Below are 21,542 nucleotides of genomic sequence, written 5' to 3'. Positions count from 1 at the left end.
TCTGGTCCCTGTGGTGTGAACTCGTATCCAGGAGGTCCTCGACTTACGCCGGAGTTTCGTTCCTACCGTGTGACCCAAGTTGATTTTTGTTGGAACGCCGGTGAAATGTAGACAAAGCCGTTACGTGCATCTCGATATCGATCAGTTTACGTGTTTGTACAGTAAAGAAAACAGTCATTAGCTCACACTGGAACACAACTTGGTAGGAAAATATAGTACAAACTTTTGTCAGCTCACCAGGATGCGCTGCAGCTAAATAATTATCTTTTCATGTCAGTAATGAGAGCACTATGCTGCTCTGTAATCACAGCTGATTTCATGGGTTCAGATCCTTCTACATGTTCAAGCTTTTATCACTGATGATCGTTGTGTGACTTAGTCCAGGCGACCGGCCGTTGTTCGTCTGTCAGAGCGTTTTATTAAATGCCGTTTCACTTCCATGGAGACGGCTTTCCTTTTCTTTGAAGCTTTAGAAGAGTCTGACTTGTGCTAGGAGCCATAATGAAGTTAGTGAATGTAGCTTAGTCCAATGTGGCGGCAGATGTAAACCGAGCCGTCTGACAGCCGTGTGACTACAGTACATACAGTATTCATCTGCTCCGCTCACAAACTAGTTCCACTGAACCAGTTCTGACGTAACAATGAAGCGACAAACGTTCAACCGAGGACCTCCTGTACGTATAAGTTAAAGAGTCAACGCTAACCAAAGCTAACATTTCACACAATAACTGCCTTCTTCCTTGTGCCCTCTTCAGGTCTAAGACCCGTGACACCAAGGTTCTGATCGAGGACACCGACGATGACTCCTGACATCAGGCCACGCCCCTCGCCTGGGTCCAGAATTTATTCAAAGGAGGAAACTCCACCTCCTAACTGAGGAATTACCCAGCGAGCGGGCGTTGAACTCTCAACCAAGAAAGAGTTTTAAACTCTCATGCCTACGTAATCTTCTCTCCAATGCATGAGCCTCGGCTCGGGTTCAGAACTCTTTCAGGAGAAGAACCTTCACCTCTTGAACAAACAACCCAGCTACGTGGCCATCCTACCTTCAATAGCAACCAACGGTGGGCTTATCACTTAAACTCTACCTTACCAAGCAGTGGGTGAAAGCTCCCTGACATCTACCGCCACCCAGAGGTGGACTCTGTAACTGCAGCCTCTCCTCACTGCTCGGGCTCTCAGCCTAGCATGAACAACGCAGCTAAATGGAACTCAAACCGATAACCTGACATGAAGTGTCCTCGCCCACATGGTGCCACTGAAAGCTTCCTGCTGTCCTCTAGCTATTATTACACTCCCAGCATCCAGGTTACGTTTCGACCGAGGCCTTCAATAAATTGTGAACTATCGGCACCTCAACAGATTTGAAGTCTCCCTGTAATTTGGACCAGAAGCCCTTTTTGCCACATAAGAGAATTAAAAGGGTTGAGGAGTGTCTTTCTCCTCCTCCTCCTGAGTTTATGGCGACAACAGACGATGCTGATAAACAGCTGATAACACCAATAGGTCACTGGCTTGACTCCCTTTGCTCTTCAGCTTTTGCCCCCGTCAGATCATCACAGAGCTGCCTACCTGCACCAACACGCTTTAGAAACACACAAACAGTGATTTTAATCAGTTTTATTGCTGATGGACGTGAAACTTTTGGCTGTTATTCTTATTGAAAGCCTGGGATGAAGACACACACACACACACACACACACACAGACTAGCAATTCTTTGTACTGTGGTTGTAAATATGAGACGGACCAAAGTAGAAGGTGGTGTGAAGACATTCAGAAAAGATCCAGTAGAAAAAAAAGTGAAGCTCAGACTGTAGAACAGCAGCTGGAATGACTGTTCAGCCACAGAGCTGAGAAGGAGTTTTATGTTTTCAGAAAAAGATGAAGATCATCTTATTCATTCTATAACTCTCACTCGCCCTACGTGAAGAATATCCTCCACTGGGAAATGATTCTGCTGAATGTATGCCGACTTATTTGTGCATGTGTGAGCGGGAGAGCTTCCTAAACACATCTGTCGACTCGTTTAGGATTGAAGATTTGTTCAGAGGAGTTTTTTTTCCTGAAATGTTGATTGAAAAACTGTTTGATTGGAAAGTTGATTTTTTCAGAACACAGTAACTCCTGTCAGAGAAAAAGTTTGATTGAAATGTGATGAAGAGAAGAGGTCACCTGTCTGTCACCTGCTGCTTCAAACCGTCAAAACGTTGCTTTAGTTCAACTCAGATCTTATTGAAGTGGCTTTTGGAGTGAATCTGTTTGGCAGTGCCCATAGAAAGTGTTTACCCTCCTTAGAAGTTATAATTTGGCTTTTTTTTTTTTTTTTTACAAGAATTTACAGGAAAACATTCTTTCATTCCAAACTGAGAACAGATTTCTACAAAATAATATCAGTACAAAATGAAAAATAAATCAGTGTTTGGTAGATGCATATTTGGCTGCAGTTACAGAATTTTCCCTGTGTGGTCTAAATCAGCACATTCCACCTTTACAAGCCTTTCTGGATTTGCTGTCAAGAAGTATCCCCACACCAGGATGCTGCACTGTGGTGATGGTGCAGTGTTTGGTGTCCGCCAAACGAAGTGTCTCTGGTGTCCAAAAAGCTTGATTTTTGCTCCATTCAAACAAAGAACCTCTTTGCAGGTGACTTCATGGGCCATCAGTACTTTTGCAGTCATTTATTTTACTTTTAATTACTTGGAAATTCAATAGTTTAAATGGGAAAACTTCCAAGAGGGTGAGGACTTCTAGCCCCTGTACATTCTGGTGTAACTCAGGTTGAATAACGTGTTGACACAAAGTCGTTTTAATATAGCTTCAGTATTTTAATTCTGGTTATATAGTTGTGCATCTACTTTATGTCCTCAGATGTGTATAGCAGGGAGACAGTAATCCTAAATGTTTCAGTCGACGGTAACCGAACTTCTTTTTCTTGCTCTTCTCATCCAAGAGGCATCCATAGTTCTAACAGACTGGTGGGGAGTCTCACCACCATATCACATGACTCAACAATCCAGGATTTAGAGTGTTCATTGGGGGTGAAACTGCCTGGGGAAGGATCTCAGGACTGCGTTCTAAATACCTGATAATCGCTGCTGTAGACGCCCATGGCCGTTCCAGTTTAGCGTAGATGTTTAAATTCAGTCCTCCACCAAACCGTTTATCTTCTCTCCTCTATATTCTGAATATTTCTGCCATCAAAAGGAGTGTCTCTTATCCTTTAGATGCAGGTGAACTGCTGAATCTTGTCCTGAGGAGCTGATTCTCCTGTGCAGTGCCGTGCACTTGTGGAACAGCTGTTTGTCTCCCCGGTAGAAAGGATAAAGGTCCATGGACTCCTGGTTGCATGGGTCATCCCTCTCCAGTTTCACAACAAGCTGTGAGCCTTCTGACTAAATGTCTGGGACTCCTCACCAGTCAGAACCAAGGAAGCCTCTTGGATGAGACTTGAAACATTCAGAAGAACAAAAACAAAAATGTTTTGATACCCTGTACTGATCAGCTGGCCCAGACTTTGATTTTGGAGTTCATTTGGAGATTTTTCATTCCTAATTTCCCTCGTTTACCAGCACCAAGCTTTACCTGTCGTCTTAATAAACTCAGCATTCTGTACATTTCTACAACATTTAGTAAAACCAACTCTCCTTATCCAGAAGAAGTGCTACTTTAAGTTATTTAGGTACTTTCACTGATTTTCTGACGGCAGCTTAAGGTCAGACGTAAATGTAATGAATAGACTAATGAAACAGGAAATGACTGTGTTGTACTGGTGGAATTGTACTTTATGCTGCTTTGATTGTATGATAGCCATTCATTTGGCATCACATAATTTTACTCCATCACGATTTTCTTGCTTTTCTTTTTACCCTTTCATATTTATTTTTCCCGCAGTTTATCTGAGACTTTTTTCATTTGAATACCAATTTCTAGATAAGAACTAATAGTAGCTTTCTGTTCTAGCTGGTGGTTCAGGGGCTTGGCTGTGTCTCAATCAGCAATAGTGTACACGCAAATAGGACCACATCGTCTGCATATCGGCAAACTCCTGGTGAATCGCCGGTGTAGTGTCGGTCTGTGCAGCCAAATCGTTAAAGCCACAAAATGAAATTATCTTCCGTTGTCTGCTGAAGAAGAGTAGCTTTTTACACTGGAGCGAGGTTCTTCTAAATGTTTTGACGGGAGTAAAGATGTCAGTTTTGTTGCTTCTTTTTACATTCCAAAAAAGTTTGACACGCTTGCACTCGATGTCGGTTAAACGTCAGGTCATGTTATAGTCTTAAAGAAACTATTAGAATGTGTTTAGGTTTTAGTTTTGATTTTTATTCATCAGCTGTTTATTATTCTACATTTATTGTAACGAATTCGATAATAGCTTGTGTTTGAAATTTAAAGTGGTCGACTGCTGTTATTCTCCAGAAAGCTCTGATTGAAATCGGTCCCAGATCCCTCAAGGATTATGTGCACTTTATTACCAAACTTCATTCTCCTGTGTTTAGTTTTAGTTTTCATCATCTTGATTTACATTTTCATTGCAAAATATCCAGTAGAACAACTGTATGAGGTCTCAGGTGTGTAATGCATAGGAACAAATACTTTACTGAAGGAACTTAAAGGTAATTGGAGAACAAATCTGCTAGCTTAAAGCGCACCCAAGATGTTGTCTCTCGATACATGGTGACAAACCATAGAATCGGTGTTTCCATTTTGATGGGATTTTGGCAGTAAAAAAAAAATCTAACACTCAACAGCATATAGAAGATTGTAGGACAACAGTATTACCAAATATGTGTCATCGACTGTGTAATGTTACTATCCTGTTAGCAATTAAGCTAAGTCAGAGGAGCTATGGGTTTACCATTGACTGTTAGCATAGAGTGCTTTATATTCTCTCTTGTGTAATGTTTATAGAATGAGTTGGTGTGTAACAGTGAGTGGAGTAGAATCTGTATGTATGCAAGACTTTAGATCCACATATTTGGGGGAATCGTTTTGCTTTCCGACTTCATGGTGTAACAAGGCCTTAAAGACGTCACCATGTAGCTGATAACAGTAGAAGACAATCAGTGTTTTGGCAGGGCAGGAGGTTTATAAAACCTGTTGTACTTGTCCAGGATGAAATGAGCTTGAGCTAAAAAAAAACCAATATCTTTGTCTTTGAAATGAGTGTGAAATTCTTGCATGGATGCGTTTTGTTGTCCTCCTCCTTCCATTCTTGGATTTACTTTACATAGAATCCTGGTTTCACATTGGTTCATTTTGGTTAAATATGGGTGAAGTTTAAAAAGCCATTTTGAGAAGTCGGATGCATGCAGCTAGTTGGACAGTAGAAGACATTTCTGACTTTTCTACTCTGCTTTGTTTGCACCACAGGAGTTCAGATAGCTAAAAAATGAGGGCAACACTCGTGTCCTCTTGTACATAACTTTCAATCAAAGAACATTTCTGTCTTTCACAAACAGACACGATCGTTCCGTCCAAAGAGTTCAGCATCCGATTGTTCAGGACTTTTATTTTGGTAATTCCTCAGGTTCTCACATTAACATACAAATTAGGTTATTGCAAAGCCATTCCTGCATTACCAGCAGCATATTCCACAGTGACAGGAGGCTGGGAGATGAGATGTGATTAAGATTCGTACTCAGGATATTGTGAGCACATTTGCACCTTAGGCAGTTATTTCACACAGAAGCTTCCTGACTGCCTCTCAGCCGCCTCCACTCCTTTTTCTCTTCTGACAGCCATTATTTTATGAAAGCGCCATTTGAAACCTCAGTCCGTGGTTTGTGTTTGTTTCTTAGATGATTACACCCAGAGATCTGCGCATCCAAATCCAGGAAATGGACCAAATAATGTGGTTTGCCACAAAGTAATTTTCAGTTTTTGGTGTTTTTTTTTGCTTCAGTGATTTGAACATTTCAGCTGCTGGCAGGCTGACTGCTCTCTGATCTAGAACACGGCACATTGGCTTTACAGATTGTATTTTGGTTTAAGTTCTCTTTCTGCATTCCATTGAACACATAAAATACAAATTTCCAGTAAAGATGTTTGACACTGTGACAGACGGTGAAATCCTCTTCTCTGTTCCACCACTGAAGAACAGGCCGGCATAACAAACCTCGATGTTATTGTCAGAATGTGTTGGAGAGTCAACACTGAATGTTCGTTCCAATTTGTGATTCCTGTTCTTTGATCATATAGTTCCAGATTTAACTTAAAAGGCTGCCAATTTTTTGGCAGGTTTGTTGTGTTTGGGAGATATTTTAATGATTTTTTGTCAAATGAAGACAAGAGTTGTGTTCATTTCTTACCGTAGAGTTTTTGAAACTTCTATATGCGTCGAAAAGCGTTGAGCGATACCCGGTCCTAACCTCCAGTGGTGGAATCTGCTGGACCAAAAACATGTTCTTTCAGAATGTCTTAGGAATGTTTAAATATAACCCTGTCTATTTTCTGCCAACTGATTCCCAACATGTCACTCTGTACTAACGGATTCTGTCCAGCATCTCGCTAATGTAATCAGCCATGTTCTGGCCTCAATGGGACCATTTTCCATCTATGGCCATTGGTTTTATTGTGCTGTGTTGGGGAGTATTATGCTGGGTTCACACTACAGGAAGATTTTGTCTGAATAAGATGCAGATCAAAATGGAGTTAGAACTTCTCACAGTGATTTGACTGAGAGGAAAGAGAGACTGTAAGCTCTTCCTGGACAAATCTTTTCATAATGTATTTGGTTTCATTGGAGAGAAACTGCTAGAAAACGATGTCTAGACACTAGAACTGTGTGACAGTGGACAGTGTGGGTGGTTTGTCTTCCAGCCTGTTGTTGTGTAACGCCCAACAAGGTTTCACAGAGTTTGTTTGGACATTATAAGGTGTCCAAGATTCAACAACTATCAGTCGTCGTGGCCAAATCCAGTTTTAGGTCCTGACGTCTTTAAGGTCAGGCTACTTTCCAGCTAGTGTAGCATTGCTAGACCAGTTGTTTTGGTGGAACGTGCACACGCTAAAGCACTCGGTTCACTGAAACAACAAGCAGAGCTGCCTTACTGTACCATCCAAATCTTTAGCAAAACTGGCTATTTTCAGTGTGAAGTTGTTTCCTGTAGTGAAGGGATTTTGAAAACAGCATCATGCAGATAATGGAAAGTAGCAGCTAAATGGGTGACTTCGACCTGAAGTCTACATTGGAGAAGTCAGAGAGTAGTCTGAACCCAGCGTTAGACCCACACATGAAGGATGATGTCAAGTTTCTAAACAGAAATTAGGGATTGAATGAAGTCATAATTTAAAAATCTGTCCAAGATCTCTGCAGAGGAAGCAACTCCGCTGACAGCTCCAAGGTTACCTGACTGCAGATCTGCCAGCATCAAAAAGAAAACAGGGTTGTGGCAGAGGCCTGAACTGAAGCTCAGTTTCCCATGGCAACGCTATCCTGTACTCTACAAGCCTCCATTCCAAGGCTTTTTATTCTTCAAATAAGGGTCGTAAGTTTGTGAAGTCGTTTGTTTGGTGACCATGTGAGGACGCTGTGTGTTCTCTGGTCATCGGTCTTCATCGAGCCACTGGATGGGATTCATTTTCCACATATTTTACCGTCTTTTGACTCCAAAACTTGTTGCTTGTTTGAAAGTAAATCGGTCAAAGCTGAGATACTCCATATTGTGAGAGATTTGATGGCCCAAAGCTTCCTCGGTGTGGAACATAAAATCGATCTAAACTTCTCTGACGCACTCAATTTAAGTTAATTTTGAACCAGAATACAATGAAGACATGTTGATCTCCAGCTACCAGAACCAGTTCATTTTTTTATGATTGAAAACACAGCATTTTTAATCCACGTTCTGACCCAGAGCTGTTAATCATACAATCCATAATTTTTTTGATGAATATGTTGATTAGGAGCATTGTGTAATCGGTGACCGTGCTGTGGGTGTTGTCTTGTATGTACAGCAGCAGCGTGATGCTACAGAGGTGCCTGGTTCACCAACCCCTGTTACAGTTTTTCAGTAAAACCGGCTAAAGAGCAAAAATGTTGGTCTGATTATTTACTTCTGTGTTACATGTCATTATAAACGACATTTTAGTGTCTTTAAATGATCAATTTTGGTGTCAAAGCTCCCCCTGAACCGTAAGTAGGCCTTAAAATAATATTTGATCTATTCTTTCAAATCGATTTAAGCTGAAACCAGTGAAGAGATGCTGGAAATGGTGCCGTAGTAAAACAGAAATACAGCCAGTTACAGTCTGTAATGGAAGTACGGCTTCCAGATTATTTCCACATTAAAAGGATCTTCTGATTTATCTGAAAAAAGTTTTGAGAGAAACTGTTTTAACACATGTAGAGGAAGGAATTAGTTTATTTTTCCCAGTTGTGTGTGAAATATTGCAGATAAATGATATTCAGATAAAAATAACATACAGTCCGTCTGCCATGTTTAACTGCAGTAACTATATGTAACCAGCAGGGGGAGATGGAGCATTTTTGTTGGGTAAGAACCTGGCTTCTGGGATGGATGGATGGATGGATAGATGTTTGCCACAACGCTGTAAAATTCTTGGTATTTACAATAAAAAAACAGTATTAACAGTGCAAGTGCAGTGTAAAATAGAACTAATAATAGGCATACAGCATGTAGCATTTAGTTTACTCAATCCTTTGGGGAAATTTAAGGTATCCAGTAGCTCATGTGTTACTTTAAAGAAAATGAAAAAAACAAACATGTAAAGTAATGTTCTGGTAGAATATACAATGTGCAAAATTTTGCTGATATTTACAGTTATAAAAGAGTTTTACAGTATAACAATACGTATTGCTACTATTATTACTACTGCTACTATTTATACTAATACTTCCACTACTACTATAATAATAATAATAATTATTATTATTATTATTATTATAACAGGTTTTAGGTGTTTATGTTCTGCCCAGTAGCCAGTATTTCTAGCCGCCCCATGAGGCCCCTCTCCGGCTCCAGCTCTGGATCCGCCCCTGGTCCGCTCCATATCCAGGAACTCCCCGTCCTGCCTCCTCCAGAACCTTCAGGACCTCCCAGCGTGTCTCCGTCTCTACCCGGGACTCTCCAGCGGCGGCCCGCCGGCTTCAGTGACATGAAAGCGGACCAGGGAGCGACATGAACGGGCCTCAGCTCAATGAACTCCCGGACGCCGCGGAGCAGGTGAGGCCGTATGTGAGCAGCCTGAGGCGGGAGGCGCTGCAGGAGCTGACCGCCGTCCGGAGCCTCTCCGACGGATTCCTGATCAAGTTCCTGCGGGCCAGAGACTTCGACGTGGAGCTTTCTCTGAAGGTAAGCACGGCGGGCTGCGGGTCCAAAACCGGTTCAATGAGCAGCAACTAAACCGAAACTTTAGGAAACCTCTGAAGTTTTTCACTGGTTTTTACTGTTTTGTCTTTTATTGTTCATTCAGTTTATGGATCAGTAGTCATGCAGCAGGTTTTCTTTTATTCTTTGACCTCTTTAGATTTATCCAGGTGATCAAACCTTCAAGGTGCACTGAGTGTGAATGTTTTATGACAGTTGCATTGATTTATTACAACAAAGTTTAATCTTAAAGTGAAGAAAAAAAATAGATCTTGAGCCCCTATCGACCCTCACTGTAAACTACATGCCATTTATGTACATTATTTATGCAGAAAGCTTCTTTCTACCTGCACTAAAGCTGAAAATGTACAGAAAATGAACTTATTTATGACACTTTTTATTTGTTTCTACAGCTTTTTGACAACCACAAATCTACTTAATAAGTAAATATGAATAAAATGGAACTTTTAGTGCCATTTACACTGGCATTATTGGGCTTTTGTTTAAAAAACGTTAAAGAATAAAAGTTAAAACTGCAGAAAAATAGAAGCTACATGCAAATGAACAATATACAAAGAAAATAAATACACATTATTAAAATATTCTGTAAATGTATGGAAATACAGATACCCAGCGCAGGTATTGCACATATTATACACTAATATTACCCATGCTTGTAAATCTGGTATTTTCTGACAGTGAACTGATGATGAAAGAAAATATTTATCAGATGTACATGTTTGTAGTTATATGGCCTGAGGTATTCTCTTTATTTGCTTGACAGACAGAAATGATAGATAAAAAATCTACTTAACGACAAATCTGCCCTCATCCCTTATCTGCCCGTGTGAAGCCTGTTTGATTGAGATCAAAACATTCGTCCTGCTTCCTCCTGCTGCAAATCATCTCCAGGAAATAGACCGATCCTATCTCATTATGTCATTCATACATTTATTTCCTCCAGGCTCAATTATTGTAACTCCCTCATTCCTGGCTACCAAAAGTCCACCTCTTTCCTCCAGCTGGTTTAAAATCCATCAGCTTGTTTTTTTTTTTTTTTGCTTACCTTTTTTGTTTTATTAAGATTTTATTGACCACTTTTAAATCTCGTCTGGGTCAGATGTTTGACCCGGTACGATCCAGCTTGCATCCTTAGATTCTCAGGTGAAACTCTTGTGGTTGTTTCACAGTTAAGACTTAAATCTGTAATTGTTTTTGCCATGAAGACCACTCAGCAACAGAATATCAGTCCCCTCTTTTAAAATTCCCCTTTAAAACAAATTTTTATAGATTTGTTTTTACATGATGTCATTTTATTAAAGGTCCCATATTATGCTATTTTACAGTCAGGTCATAGGTCTCAGAAGCCCAAAAACATAGTATTTAAGTTTGCTCGTCCCAAAATCATCCTTTGTTCAGAGTTTCAGCGGTCGAAAAATTCACTCTCACCAGCCCTCCTCAGAACAGGCTGTTTCTGGGCTGCTTCCAGGTATGCAAATGAACACATCTGTCCACTCCCCCTCCCCTCTCTGTGCTACATTGGTGTCAGAAGTGGGATGGCGCTCGCCCGACTGCAGATGGAGGAAGAACTGAGGGAGCTCCAACGAGCTGTCACCGAGGGACTGAGCCGCCTCTTGGGAGCAAACCCAAGAGGAAAAGAGCCGGCCAGCGGAGAGTTCGCTCCCGTAATCCCCGACAGCTCCACCACACCAAGAACCCGCCGCCCCTTGACAAAACGGTGGGCCACCACAGGCAGCAGTCCGCGGCTGGCGGCCAGCTGCTGGAGCATCTCTCCTGCTAGCGGCTGCTGCCTGTGGCGGCCCACCGTTTCGTCAAGGGGCATCTCCCCAACCGCCGGCAGCCAGCCAGGGGGTTCTGGAGTGGCGGTTCCCTCACAGCGCCACTCTCTCTCGTTTTCCGGAGCTCGGCTTCTCGGTGCGGGCGCCGGGCAGTCTCGTACGAAGTGACCAGGCTCATGGCACCGGTAGCAGCCGTCTGGAGAACTGCGGTGACGTAGGCGGCTCGGTCTCTCGCTCCTCTTCTTCCCCGGGCCGCACTCAGCCATCCTGATGTGCGGCTTGAACGCGGAAGTCGTGGGGGGCCGGGACGTGAGCGCGCATTCCGCTCTCTCGGCTTCTAGTGGGGGGGGAGTTAAATCCGCTTATTTCGTCATAAGCGGACCCAAATCAAAATCGGACGTTTGAGCAGGCATTTTCACAAAATGTGGTGTAGCAAGGCAGGGAGGAAACAGACAGTTTTCAAATTCGAACCTCATAATGAGCTACTGCAACACACACTACTGTAAGAACACTTTCACAAAGTGAGGTTTGCATAATATGTCCCCTTTAATGCTTGTCAAAGATATTTCAGTTGGATTTCCTATTACTGAAGTATTGCATTTTCTATTTTTACTCCACCAAGCTCACGATTTAGCTACCTATTTATTCCTTTTTTAAGCATAACGGATGCCTGTGCTCAGCACAAGGTCATGTTGTTTGTGGGTACGTCTATATTAAATGGACACATTCTATAGTGCTGTGATTTCAGTCACACATTTTTATCAAGATTTGAGCTGTTGGAAACGACTGAGCAGCCTTGGAGGAGGACTGAGTGCTTTTCCTGTTGCGTCTGTCTTCTTCTTCATGCTTCACCTTTATCCTAATATCGGGCTTTTGTTGGCCTCGCTGTCTGAGTTTCTGTTGTCGTTCTGTTTCTGAGTGTCGCACTCTTTTTTGGTCAGTCTAAGGAAGAAACAAAAAACATATAAATAAAATTTTTGAAGCTTTTAAACCTACGTATTGACACAGTTTCCCTGCAAAAGTAAAGGGAATCCTGACCTTTGAAAGCCAGATAATATATATAATTAACAGTTCCTAGAAGTTCCTGCTTAAAGTTTTCGTCCGTTGATTGTTGTTTTTCTAAAGGACAGCAGGTTTTAACACACTCATATAGTGCACACACTTAATACTGTTTTACTGGAATTACCTTCCAACCTGATGATACAAAACGTAATTCATTTTCAGCTTTTTCTCTTCTGTTTTCTGTCCAGTACAGCAAAATGAATCAACTCTTGACTGTCTTTGTCTTTGTGTTCAAACACATAAATATTTGCTCCAGTACTTTTGTCCTCGTTGGCACATACAGCTGTTGACTGAGCTGCATTTCAGAAATCACACTCTGGTTGTAGGGTCAGTGCATTCCTTGTTGCTGTATTATTTCACCAGCCTTACTAAATATTGGATGCCAAAGCACTGTAATTGTTCATTGTAGTGTGTTCAGTGTGTCTGGCTGAGTCATAAACTGACTGTTAACTGAGTGACTGCTTGTAAAACTGTCACTTGGAGCTGCACAGGAGTTTCTTGTTTTCAGTGAAAACAAAAAGTTCTTGCCAAGTGAGACAGAGTCTGACTTTTACCTCATCACTAGTTCTGTGAATTTGCTTTTGATTCCAGATCACCAGGCTGCTTCATCTCCAGGATTGTTTCGTTTGTTGGTTTTATTTCTTGAATCAGGCAGTCTGACGTGGAAGTTCTCGGCGATCCTGTACTTCAGCCGTGTTTGAGCCACATTCACAGGTGATAATACTCAGAGTAGAGTGCTGTGAATTCCCTGATGTCCCTGAACGTGTCCCGTTGCAGCTCCTGCTGAACTACCAGCGCTGGAGGAAGGAGAGTCCAGAGATCAGCAGATGTTTGTCTCCTTCGTCTGTCCTCGGCCTCCTCAACACTTCGTACCACAGCGTCCTCCCAGAGAGAGACCACACCGGCAGCAGAGTGCTCATCTACAGGATTGGTCAGTATCAGAGTGTGGACGAAGAAAATAACTGTCAGAAGCAGAAAGGTCTGACCCACCTTCTGTAGTTTCTGAGGAAAAATGGGTTCAAAGTTTAGTGTTTTCCATAATGTTCTAACATTCCACTGTAACGCTGTATCTGGGTTGTGGGTTAAAATATAGACCATAAAATATTACAGAAACTATATAAAACTCAGTTATTTTGAGGGTTAGACCAGAGCCCTAGAGATAGTAAGAGTTGCAACACTCCTGCTCTGGCAGCGGGGGGGTCACGTGGTTCATGTAAGCCTGAATAGTTCCAAACAGGCAGCGCTGTCATTTCCTTCTATGGGACTGAGAGCGGCGATTTCACGGTTAAAAAAGGAATAAAATCACACCTCCAAGTACTTGTTTGATTATTAATTCATTGGAGTATGTATGTAAATGTCAGTTTTACATTTTGAGCCGTAAGGTGACATATTAAAGACACTTTTGGGGTTTTGGAGGGAATGTTTCACATTCGTGTTAGCATGGAAAATCGATTTTACACAGAAATGTAAGATGATTGAAGATGTTAATTTTTGCCCAGCTGGATTATTGTATTTCCAGACAATGTCTATATTTCTCTGATTCACTTACCCGTAGTCTGGGAGTTATTGAAAAGCAGAGTAACAACAGTCCATTCAGCAGATAGTGTCCAGGCAGGAGTTGACTCACTATAACCATTTTAAGACATACACAAAATATATATTCAAGAATAACAACTCATTATGCTTTGATGAATGAAATAGTATGTTTTATTGACAATGGGAGAAACAATGAGGGTCTTCATGTCTTCAGTGAGGGCTCTCGGGATACTGGCAGATAGATAGATACGATAGATATTAATAAATATATTTGTTAAATACTTACAAGTATAAGTTTATGTATTATAAAGGGTCTCATATAAAGGACGTAGTCTCGACAATAAAAAGAGGTAGCGATGTAGCTAGGTAGCTTTCAAAGAAGAGCTAACAAGCACAAGGCAATGCCTGAAAGTCAGTCATCTGCCAATATTCACAAATACAGATAAATGTATGCACCACAAAGGGCTTCTGATATAATATAAAGACGTTAAAATTAAAAAGAGGTAGCGACTCATCAACAATTAATCCGTCAATATATCCCTGGAGATAACTTCACAGCTAACAGCAGAGTCGAGCTAAAAAAAGTAGCAGAAATTCGGTCGTCTACCAAGATAAAAAATATATATAATTACGCTGCGCAAATACAAATAAAGCTCAGCATGTGCATCATAAAGAGCCTCTGATAAAATATAGGCAGTTGACAATTCAAAAGAGGAAGGCATTTCATCAACTTACCTCCACATATACTCAACAACCTGCAGTGCAAATGAACGGTGGCTATCACTGTTGAAGCGGTGCTTGGAACTAAACAAGCCTCCACAACCTGGAAATAGACCGAAAGAAAGCGTACAACGGCACCCTATGGGAGTGTCGCAACTCTTACTATCTCTAAGGCTCTGGGTTAGACCACTCTGCTTCAAACCCCCTCAAATACAAACAACAGCAAGCAGCTAACTCTTTATTACTTTTAGATAACGATTTATTTAGTCTTAGCTAACTATTACTTTTAGATAACGATTTATTTAGTTTTAGCTAACTATTACTTTTAGATAACGATTTATTTAGTGTTAGCTAACTATTACTTTTAGATAACTATTTATTTAGTGTTAGCTAACTATTACTTTTAGATAACTATTTATTTAGTGTTAGCTAACTATTACTTTTAGATAACTATTTATTTAGTGTTAGCTAACTATTACTTTTAGATAACTATTTATTTAGTGTTAGCTAACTATTACTTTTAGATAACGATTTATTTAGTTTTAGCTAACTATTACTTTTAGATAACGATTTATTTAGTGTTAGCTAACTATTACTTTTAGATAACGATTTATTTAGTTTTAGCTAACTATTACTTTTACATAACTATTTATTTAGTCTTAGCTAACTATTACTTTTAGATAACTATTTATTTAGTGTTAGCTAACTATTACTTTTAGATAACGATTTGCTACTTACAGCTAACCATTTATTCTTTTTAGCTAACTGAAAATAGCAAATTTTTAAATTTGATAATTGCAATATTTCAGCCTGTAGTGACATAGATTGGAAATTGCTTGTTGGGTTCATGTTCGTAAAACTTTATCACAACCTAAAAAGCTTTATTAGTGTGACGTCCTGAAGCCTATAGGATGGATGGGTCCAGCAGTGGGAACAGTAATGAGCATGTGCAGTGTTTAGCTCTTACTCTGTGTATAAAACCAGTAGGGTTTAAATATTTCCGGAAGTCATAACAGAAGTTGTAACATCATAAACTTATCTTCAGAATGTGCTAACATTAGTTACTAATAAACAGGCCGTAACAGAACAAAGATTTCAGTTTTCTATTCGTAACAGGAAGAATTTGTAATTTCCTGCCAGTAAAAAGCTGCTGCTGTTTCCCTTTTAAGGAGGAAACCTTTAAGTTCTTATGAAGCAGATGCTTGAACCGTGAGCCCTTGGAGACGATGAGCACAAAAAGCTCCTGAATGATTGTTTCATTGGACTTCTTAGTGACTCTTTAATGCTTGTTTCCACCGTCTTTAGTTTGTGTTGTCATCATGATGCTGCGTGTTTTTTAATCTTCCGGATTCTCACAGATAGACTACCAATATTTCCTGATAGATTTCCTTGTTAAACCAGTTTGTCTGCTTCCTCATTATTCAAACTGCCTACATGTGAAGTCTACCATGTAAATGTGATCTCTGTGCCACTCATGAAGGCGTTACGCCTCATTTACACCTCGTATAATAATAATTATTCAGTCTGCACATAGAAAACAGACGTGTTCATGTGATATGAACACAGAAAACTCTATCTGTGAGCATAAATCCATCCTTTCAAGAGAGTATTTCTGTGTTTGCGAGTGGAAAACATCTGCATGGGTGGGGAAACATGTTTCCTCTGGGTGAATAAAGACCACCGCTGATGAACCATCGCAGTCAGCAGATCTTACAGTTAAAGTCAGCAGCCTCAGTGTTCATCCTGTCTCTGAACCTCTGATGGAGGTGGAAGAAGTATTCAGGTCCTGATTAGAATACCAACAACAAAGTGTAGAAATAGTCTGACAAGTCAAATTCCTGCATTCAAATTTTTACTAAAACATAAAGTGCCAAAAGTATGACATTCATTATACACAACGGTCCATTCAGAATAATGGCTGCTATATAATTGGATTGGAGTAACTGATACATTAAAGTGTTCATCACATATGCTGCAGCTGGTTAAAGTAAAACTCATTCTATTATTTACCAATTAGTAGTTTGTAAATTTCTCCCTGAATGTGAATCAAAAACGTCCTCCTAATCTAACAATAAGGCAGCGCTGTGGGAACAATCTTAGATTACAACATACTGTACTTCCTGATTATATTTTGTATTGTTAATCTGATTACACAAGTGAACTAGTAATCAAAGCTATCAAACACACGTACAGTGAAACGTGTAATATTTTCCTCTAACTTGTAGTTGCTGTGGTACTTACACTAGTGGGATATAGGAGCAGGAAGCACATGAGCTCTGGCATAATCATCACAGAAGTCTTTGTCACGGTGCCTGTTGCTAGCTAAACGTCCACAATGCTCTTTGCTTGACCACCTGCTCGGGAAATTATTAAAGTATTAAAACGTAAGAGGCTTCTCCAGGTACGAGAGTTAATCTACAGTAAATACTGTGACATGTATGTAAAGGATACAGGTTACAGGACAACCTTCTACTCCAGAGAATGGTTTTCCACTCTGCTCAAAATAAACTGTACACAAATTTGCACACACGCAGTTTTAAAAAGAAATCAATACACATGGACTTACCAGGTTTCTCTCACAGTTTTAGTTCATGGGTGACAACCCTTATTGAACCACAAACTATGTTTTGTTCCTTTGACCACTGAGACAAACTGGCAGCAGTCGGCTCCATGTTGATGCTGAATCCAGTGTTGTCCTCAAGTGGTCTTCAGGTTACCTAATGCAACTTTAAATCCTTAAATTCAGGTTTTATTTTTGAAGCAAGAGCTTATTTTAAATATCCCTATGATTCAAAAATGATTTCTTCTGGTTGCACTCTGGGCTGCACAGTGCAGTAGTGGTTAGCACTGTCGCCTTGCAGCAAGAAGATCCCCGGTTCAAATCCCGGCCTGGGCCTGGGATCTTTCTGCATGGAGTTTGCATGTTCTCCCTGTACATGCGTGGGTTTTCTCCGGGTACTCCGGCTTCCTCCCACAGTCCAAAAACATGCTGAGGTTAATTGGTTACTCTAAATTGTCCGTAGGTGTGAATGTGAGTGTGATTGTGTGTCTGTATATGTAGCCCTGTGACAGACTGGTGACCTGTCCAGGGTGTCCCCTGCCTTCTCCCGAGTCAGCTGGGATGGACTCCAGCACCCCCCATGACCCTAGTGAGGATAAAGCGGTGTGTAGAGGATGGATGGATGGATGGATGGATGGATGGTTGTATTCGCTGAAGCATGAGCTAACCCTGAAACATATCTGCTGTCTGCAGGGCAGTGGCACCCAAAAGACTGGTCGGCCTTTGAGGTGTTCAGGGTCAGTCTGATGACATCAGAGATCATCTCCATGGAGACAGAAACACAAAGGCGGGGCCTGAAGGTCATATTTGATCTGCAAGGGTGGAGTTTAGGCCACGCCCTGCAGTTCAACCCGTCCCTCGCCAGAAAGATATCCTCCGTACTTTCGGTAGGTCTCCAATCACGTCATGCAGACGACATCCAACACTTTATAGCAAACTCTCTAAAAATAACACGACACAAAGCCCAAAGCTGGTATGTTGTTTTAATTAGCGGGTCAGTTTGTTGTTACTGCTTGAAATTTGTCCAGCTCCATCATACAGCATCTATGTTACATTTTGCTTATTTTAGCCTTATGGAGCAAGAGTTAGCTTAAAGTATGACAATGTGCAGCTGCTTCAGGTTATTTATAGATGTCATTTGTTTAAGAAGTAGCCACCTTGCTAACTTTACACTTGCGTGTTCACTTGTGTGTTTGTTTGTTCAGGACTCTTTTCCACTGAAAGTTAGAGGAATCCATCTGGTCAATGAGCCGATGTTCTTCCGTCCGGTCTTTGCTATGATTCGTCCCTTCCTGCCAGATAAGATCAAACAGAGGGTTTGTTTTGTCTCTCACACCAATCAGTTACTCTACACTGCAGATGTAGTCGTCTCTGTTGCACTTTCACCCTCTAAAGCAGAAGTAACGACACGTCTTTAAGCATCCTTCTAAAGCCAAGGTTTCTCCTTACAGATCCACATGCATGGTGCTGATTTCTGCGAGACTTTAGGCGACTTCTTCTCGTCGCATGTCCTTCCTCCAGAATACGGAGGGGAGGCGCCTGAAATAGAAGAGTTGTGTCAGGACTGGACCAATCAGCTGCTTCAGTCAGAGAATTTCCTGCAGCAGGTTGCTGCTCATCCAACCGGTGACATCGCCATAAGTCCTGAGGACGCCTTGATCTAAGAGAAAGAAGAGACTGAACAGCTGACTGAAACAGGATGTTTGGAAGATAACCCGTACTCATGGATGTCTTTTATTGTAACACGCTTTCTGGCAGCCATTTTTGAAGTCTCATGAGTACTGACTGTTGAAGCTGTTGGCTGTGTGGAGAGAGCTGAAAATATATGGGTAATGTCTGTGCTGCTTTTCTACCTTTCAGCTCTGATCCATCTGATTGACTTTGTGTTTACATGTTTCCTTTTTTAGCTAACTGTCCTTCTTGTTATGTTTCTCATTCAAACTAGAACCATTGTTTGGAGTTGCATCTTTTAATTGAAATACACACATTTCATGTATTAGTTAGATGAATGTTCATCTCATGTCTGGGTGTTGAGCTGATCTGGAGTCTGGATGCAGTTTAGGATCAAGACTGGAAATAGGGGGACACTTGGTCAACCTTGGTCTGGTTTGCAAAAAAGCGCAACTTAAGTTCTTAAGTTCAGTTAGATCCATTGTAGCTCATTATGTCCAATTTCACAAGACCAACATGGTGACAATTAAAGGCCAAACTATAAGACTCCAGTTTACAAATGGTAGATAGGGAATAACTTGGTTGTTTACCCAGCCCGTGAAAAGACTTGAAAAATGAACCATTTTTGATGTTAATGGGAATATTAATGACCAACCATAGACGCACTGCTACAAAGTGCTGAGTGGATGAAAATACTGTTAATCATCAAGACCTCCCACTACAAGCGGAAGTTTTCATTTTTTACAAGTTAAACAGCCACAATGCATTGTGTAGATCTGAGGGTTCAAGAGGCATTGATTGGCCTCCTTTTGACTTTTGAAGACAGTTTTTATGCTAAGCTAGGCTAACCATACCTCGATTCCAGGTGTAAAGCAAATCTTACTTTGAAGCAAAAGGAAAATAGAAAAAGCATATTACCTACAATCTTGAACTATTTTCAAAATATGATTAATGCATGTACTCTATTCATGAATTTTAATTTTGTTAATGTTACTGTCAGCAGCTTGGTCAGGATCAGAAAACCGACTCGTCTCAAGTGTTTTGGACTAAAGACAGTACAGTTTACTGTGTTGCCTCACAGTAACTCTGATCAAACATAGACCGATGACGATATTTACATCGTCTGGACTCTTGCAAACATGTTGCACAAAAACCACAAACAGTTTGTCATCAGGATTTTAATTTTTGCAGCGCTGTTGCTGAATGTTACTGTGGTGAAGTCACTTCATGACACGTTGTTTTCAGGGATGTCATTCAGCTGTTCTGTAGGAACTAACATTCTGTTTTTCACTTGAACTTCAGAGATGGATTGCTTAATTTCAGAGTTTGATGCTTCAACAAAATACTGGATGTCGAAACTTTTTTCCCAACTTTGAGTTTTCTTGCTCACTACGTTCCCTTCGGTTCATCACTCCATCCAGACTTTGATCTGATCGACGAGCTAAAACAATCAATCAGCTTTCTGTTTCCTAATGATTTATGTCTGGTATTGATTTTACTTTTTTCCATCTATGACCTGAAATTCTGTGTAGAAATAATGATAGAGAAATGTAATAAGTCTCATGTGTGGGTGGTGATTTCTTGCACCTTTAGCTCTCTTTGGACCACAGCTCTGCTTACAGCACATCCCATAAACCCAGGTACTGTAATAATGTGAATTGTCTGTACAAACTAAGTTCATAGTGATTTTTTTAAACTAATTGCTGTACAGCCTAGAATACAAAACATATTTTTTATTTATAAATGTAATTTTCTGCCCTTTAAAAATAGAATGTGTTGAATGTAAAGTTCTGAAGTTCTCATGTGGAAACTGTTTGTAGTAACTGGGCCTATGCAGTGTGACAGAAATTATTTTTAAGCTTAAAAGATACTTTTAACATTTGAAGCACAGATCTGCACCTTTATTATTGTAAGTCTGAATAAATAGGCAAGATTCCTACACATTAACTATCCAATGACATAAAGGGCTCAAAATATTGTCAATAAATTGTGTAGTAACACGCCAAGCTCGGATTGTTTTTCACATGTGTTTATTTTGGACTTACATGGTTTCAGCTTTCAAACCCAACCTTACACTTTCCTTTGACTGTTTCAGTACAGCCCTGATCAATATCTTCATTAACTCTAACTGCCTCCTCTGATGATGAACTCACACATTACACATCTATAGTAATAATTACATATGCCAAAATGATGTAGAAAAGGATATATTTTCATAACATCTGTTTTAAGCAAGACTAACCGTCTTCAGCCATGCTAGCAGAGCTGTAAAGCCTTGGTTCTACTCCTTATGGATCCTCAGACAGCTGTGGACACCTCGGACACAGTAAACAGCAAACATGCAGCAGATTCCATCCAAGTACGAGCTGCTCTGAGCATGTGCACTACAAATGATGGGCTGCGCATGGATTCTGGCAGTCTGTTTATGTCAGGCAGACCCTTGTGGACCATTTCATACTTACTGATGCCGAAAGTGGCTGCTCAGTGTAGTAGTGGTTAGAACTTTGCCTTGCAGCAAGAAGATCCCGGTTCAAATCCTGGCCTGGGCCTGGGATCTTTCTGCATGGAGTTTGCATGTTCTCCCTGTGCATGCGTGGGTTTTCTCCGGGTACTCCGGCTTCCTCCCACAGTCCAAAAACATGCTGAGGTTAATTGGTTACTCTAAATTGTCCGTAGGTGTGAATGTGAGTGTGATTGTGTGTCTGTATATGTAGCCCTGTGACAGACTGGTGACCTGTCCAGGGTGTCCCCTGCCTTCACCCGAGTCAGCTGGGATAGACTCCAGCACCCCCCGCGACCCTAATGAGGATAAAGCGGTATATAGAGGATGGATGGATGGATGGATGATGCTGAAAGTTTAAAGGTC

General features: G+C 40.8%; 2 protein-coding genes across 2 annotated transcripts in view; both read left to right on the top strand.

Moving 5' to 3' along the window:
- Positions 1 to 8,035, top strand: part of LOC110958020 (xenotropic and polytropic retrovirus receptor 1 homolog) — a 72,055-nt gene extending 64,020 nt beyond the window's left edge. The window contains exon 16 of the mRNA XM_051952911.1: positions 756 to 8,035. Coding sequence (XP_051808871.1) covers positions 756 to 810 — 55 coding nt within the window. The 3' untranslated portion in view covers positions 811 to 8,035. The remainder of the gene's footprint in view (positions 1 to 755) is intronic.
- Positions 8,036 to 8,954: 919 nt separating this feature from the next.
- Positions 8,955 to 20,682, top strand: ttpa (tocopherol (alpha) transfer protein). Its single transcript, XM_022204288.2, has 5 exons — positions 8,955 to 9,313; positions 12,967 to 13,120; positions 17,699 to 17,892; positions 18,211 to 18,321; positions 18,457 to 20,682. Exons 1-5 carry the CDS (start codon positions 9,140 to 9,142, stop codon positions 18,667 to 18,669), a joined length of 846 nt encoding a protein of 281 aa, XP_022059980.1. The 5' UTR covers positions 8,955 to 9,139; the 3' UTR covers positions 18,670 to 20,682.
- Positions 20,683 to 21,542: the final 860 nt, after the last annotated feature.

This window comes from Acanthochromis polyacanthus, chromosome 9 (assembly GCF_021347895.1).
Source record: "Acanthochromis polyacanthus isolate Apoly-LR-REF ecotype Palm Island chromosome 9, KAUST_Apoly_ChrSc, whole genome shotgun sequence".
In the NCBI taxonomy this organism is placed as follows: domain Eukaryota; kingdom Metazoa; phylum Chordata; class Actinopteri; family Pomacentridae; genus Acanthochromis; species Acanthochromis polyacanthus.
Note: the sequence above shows the minus strand (reverse complement) of the source record. Positions and strands in the feature narration are given on the sequence as shown.

Excerpts from the sequence above, each read along its gene's own strand:
- ttpa (XM_022204288.2), top strand. The coding sequence starts at position 9,140 with ATGAACGGGCCTCAGCTCAATGAACTCCCGGACGCCGCGGAGCAGGTG. Across the intron at positions 9,314-12,966 it reads ACGTGGAGCTTTCTCTGAAG|CTCCTGCTGAACTACCAGCG; the intron begins GTAAGCACGGCG and ends GTCCCGTTGCAG. Across the intron at positions 17,893-18,210 it reads AGATATCCTCCGTACTTTCG|GACTCTTTTCCACTGAAAGT; the intron begins GTAGGTCTCCAA and ends TTGTTTGTTCAG.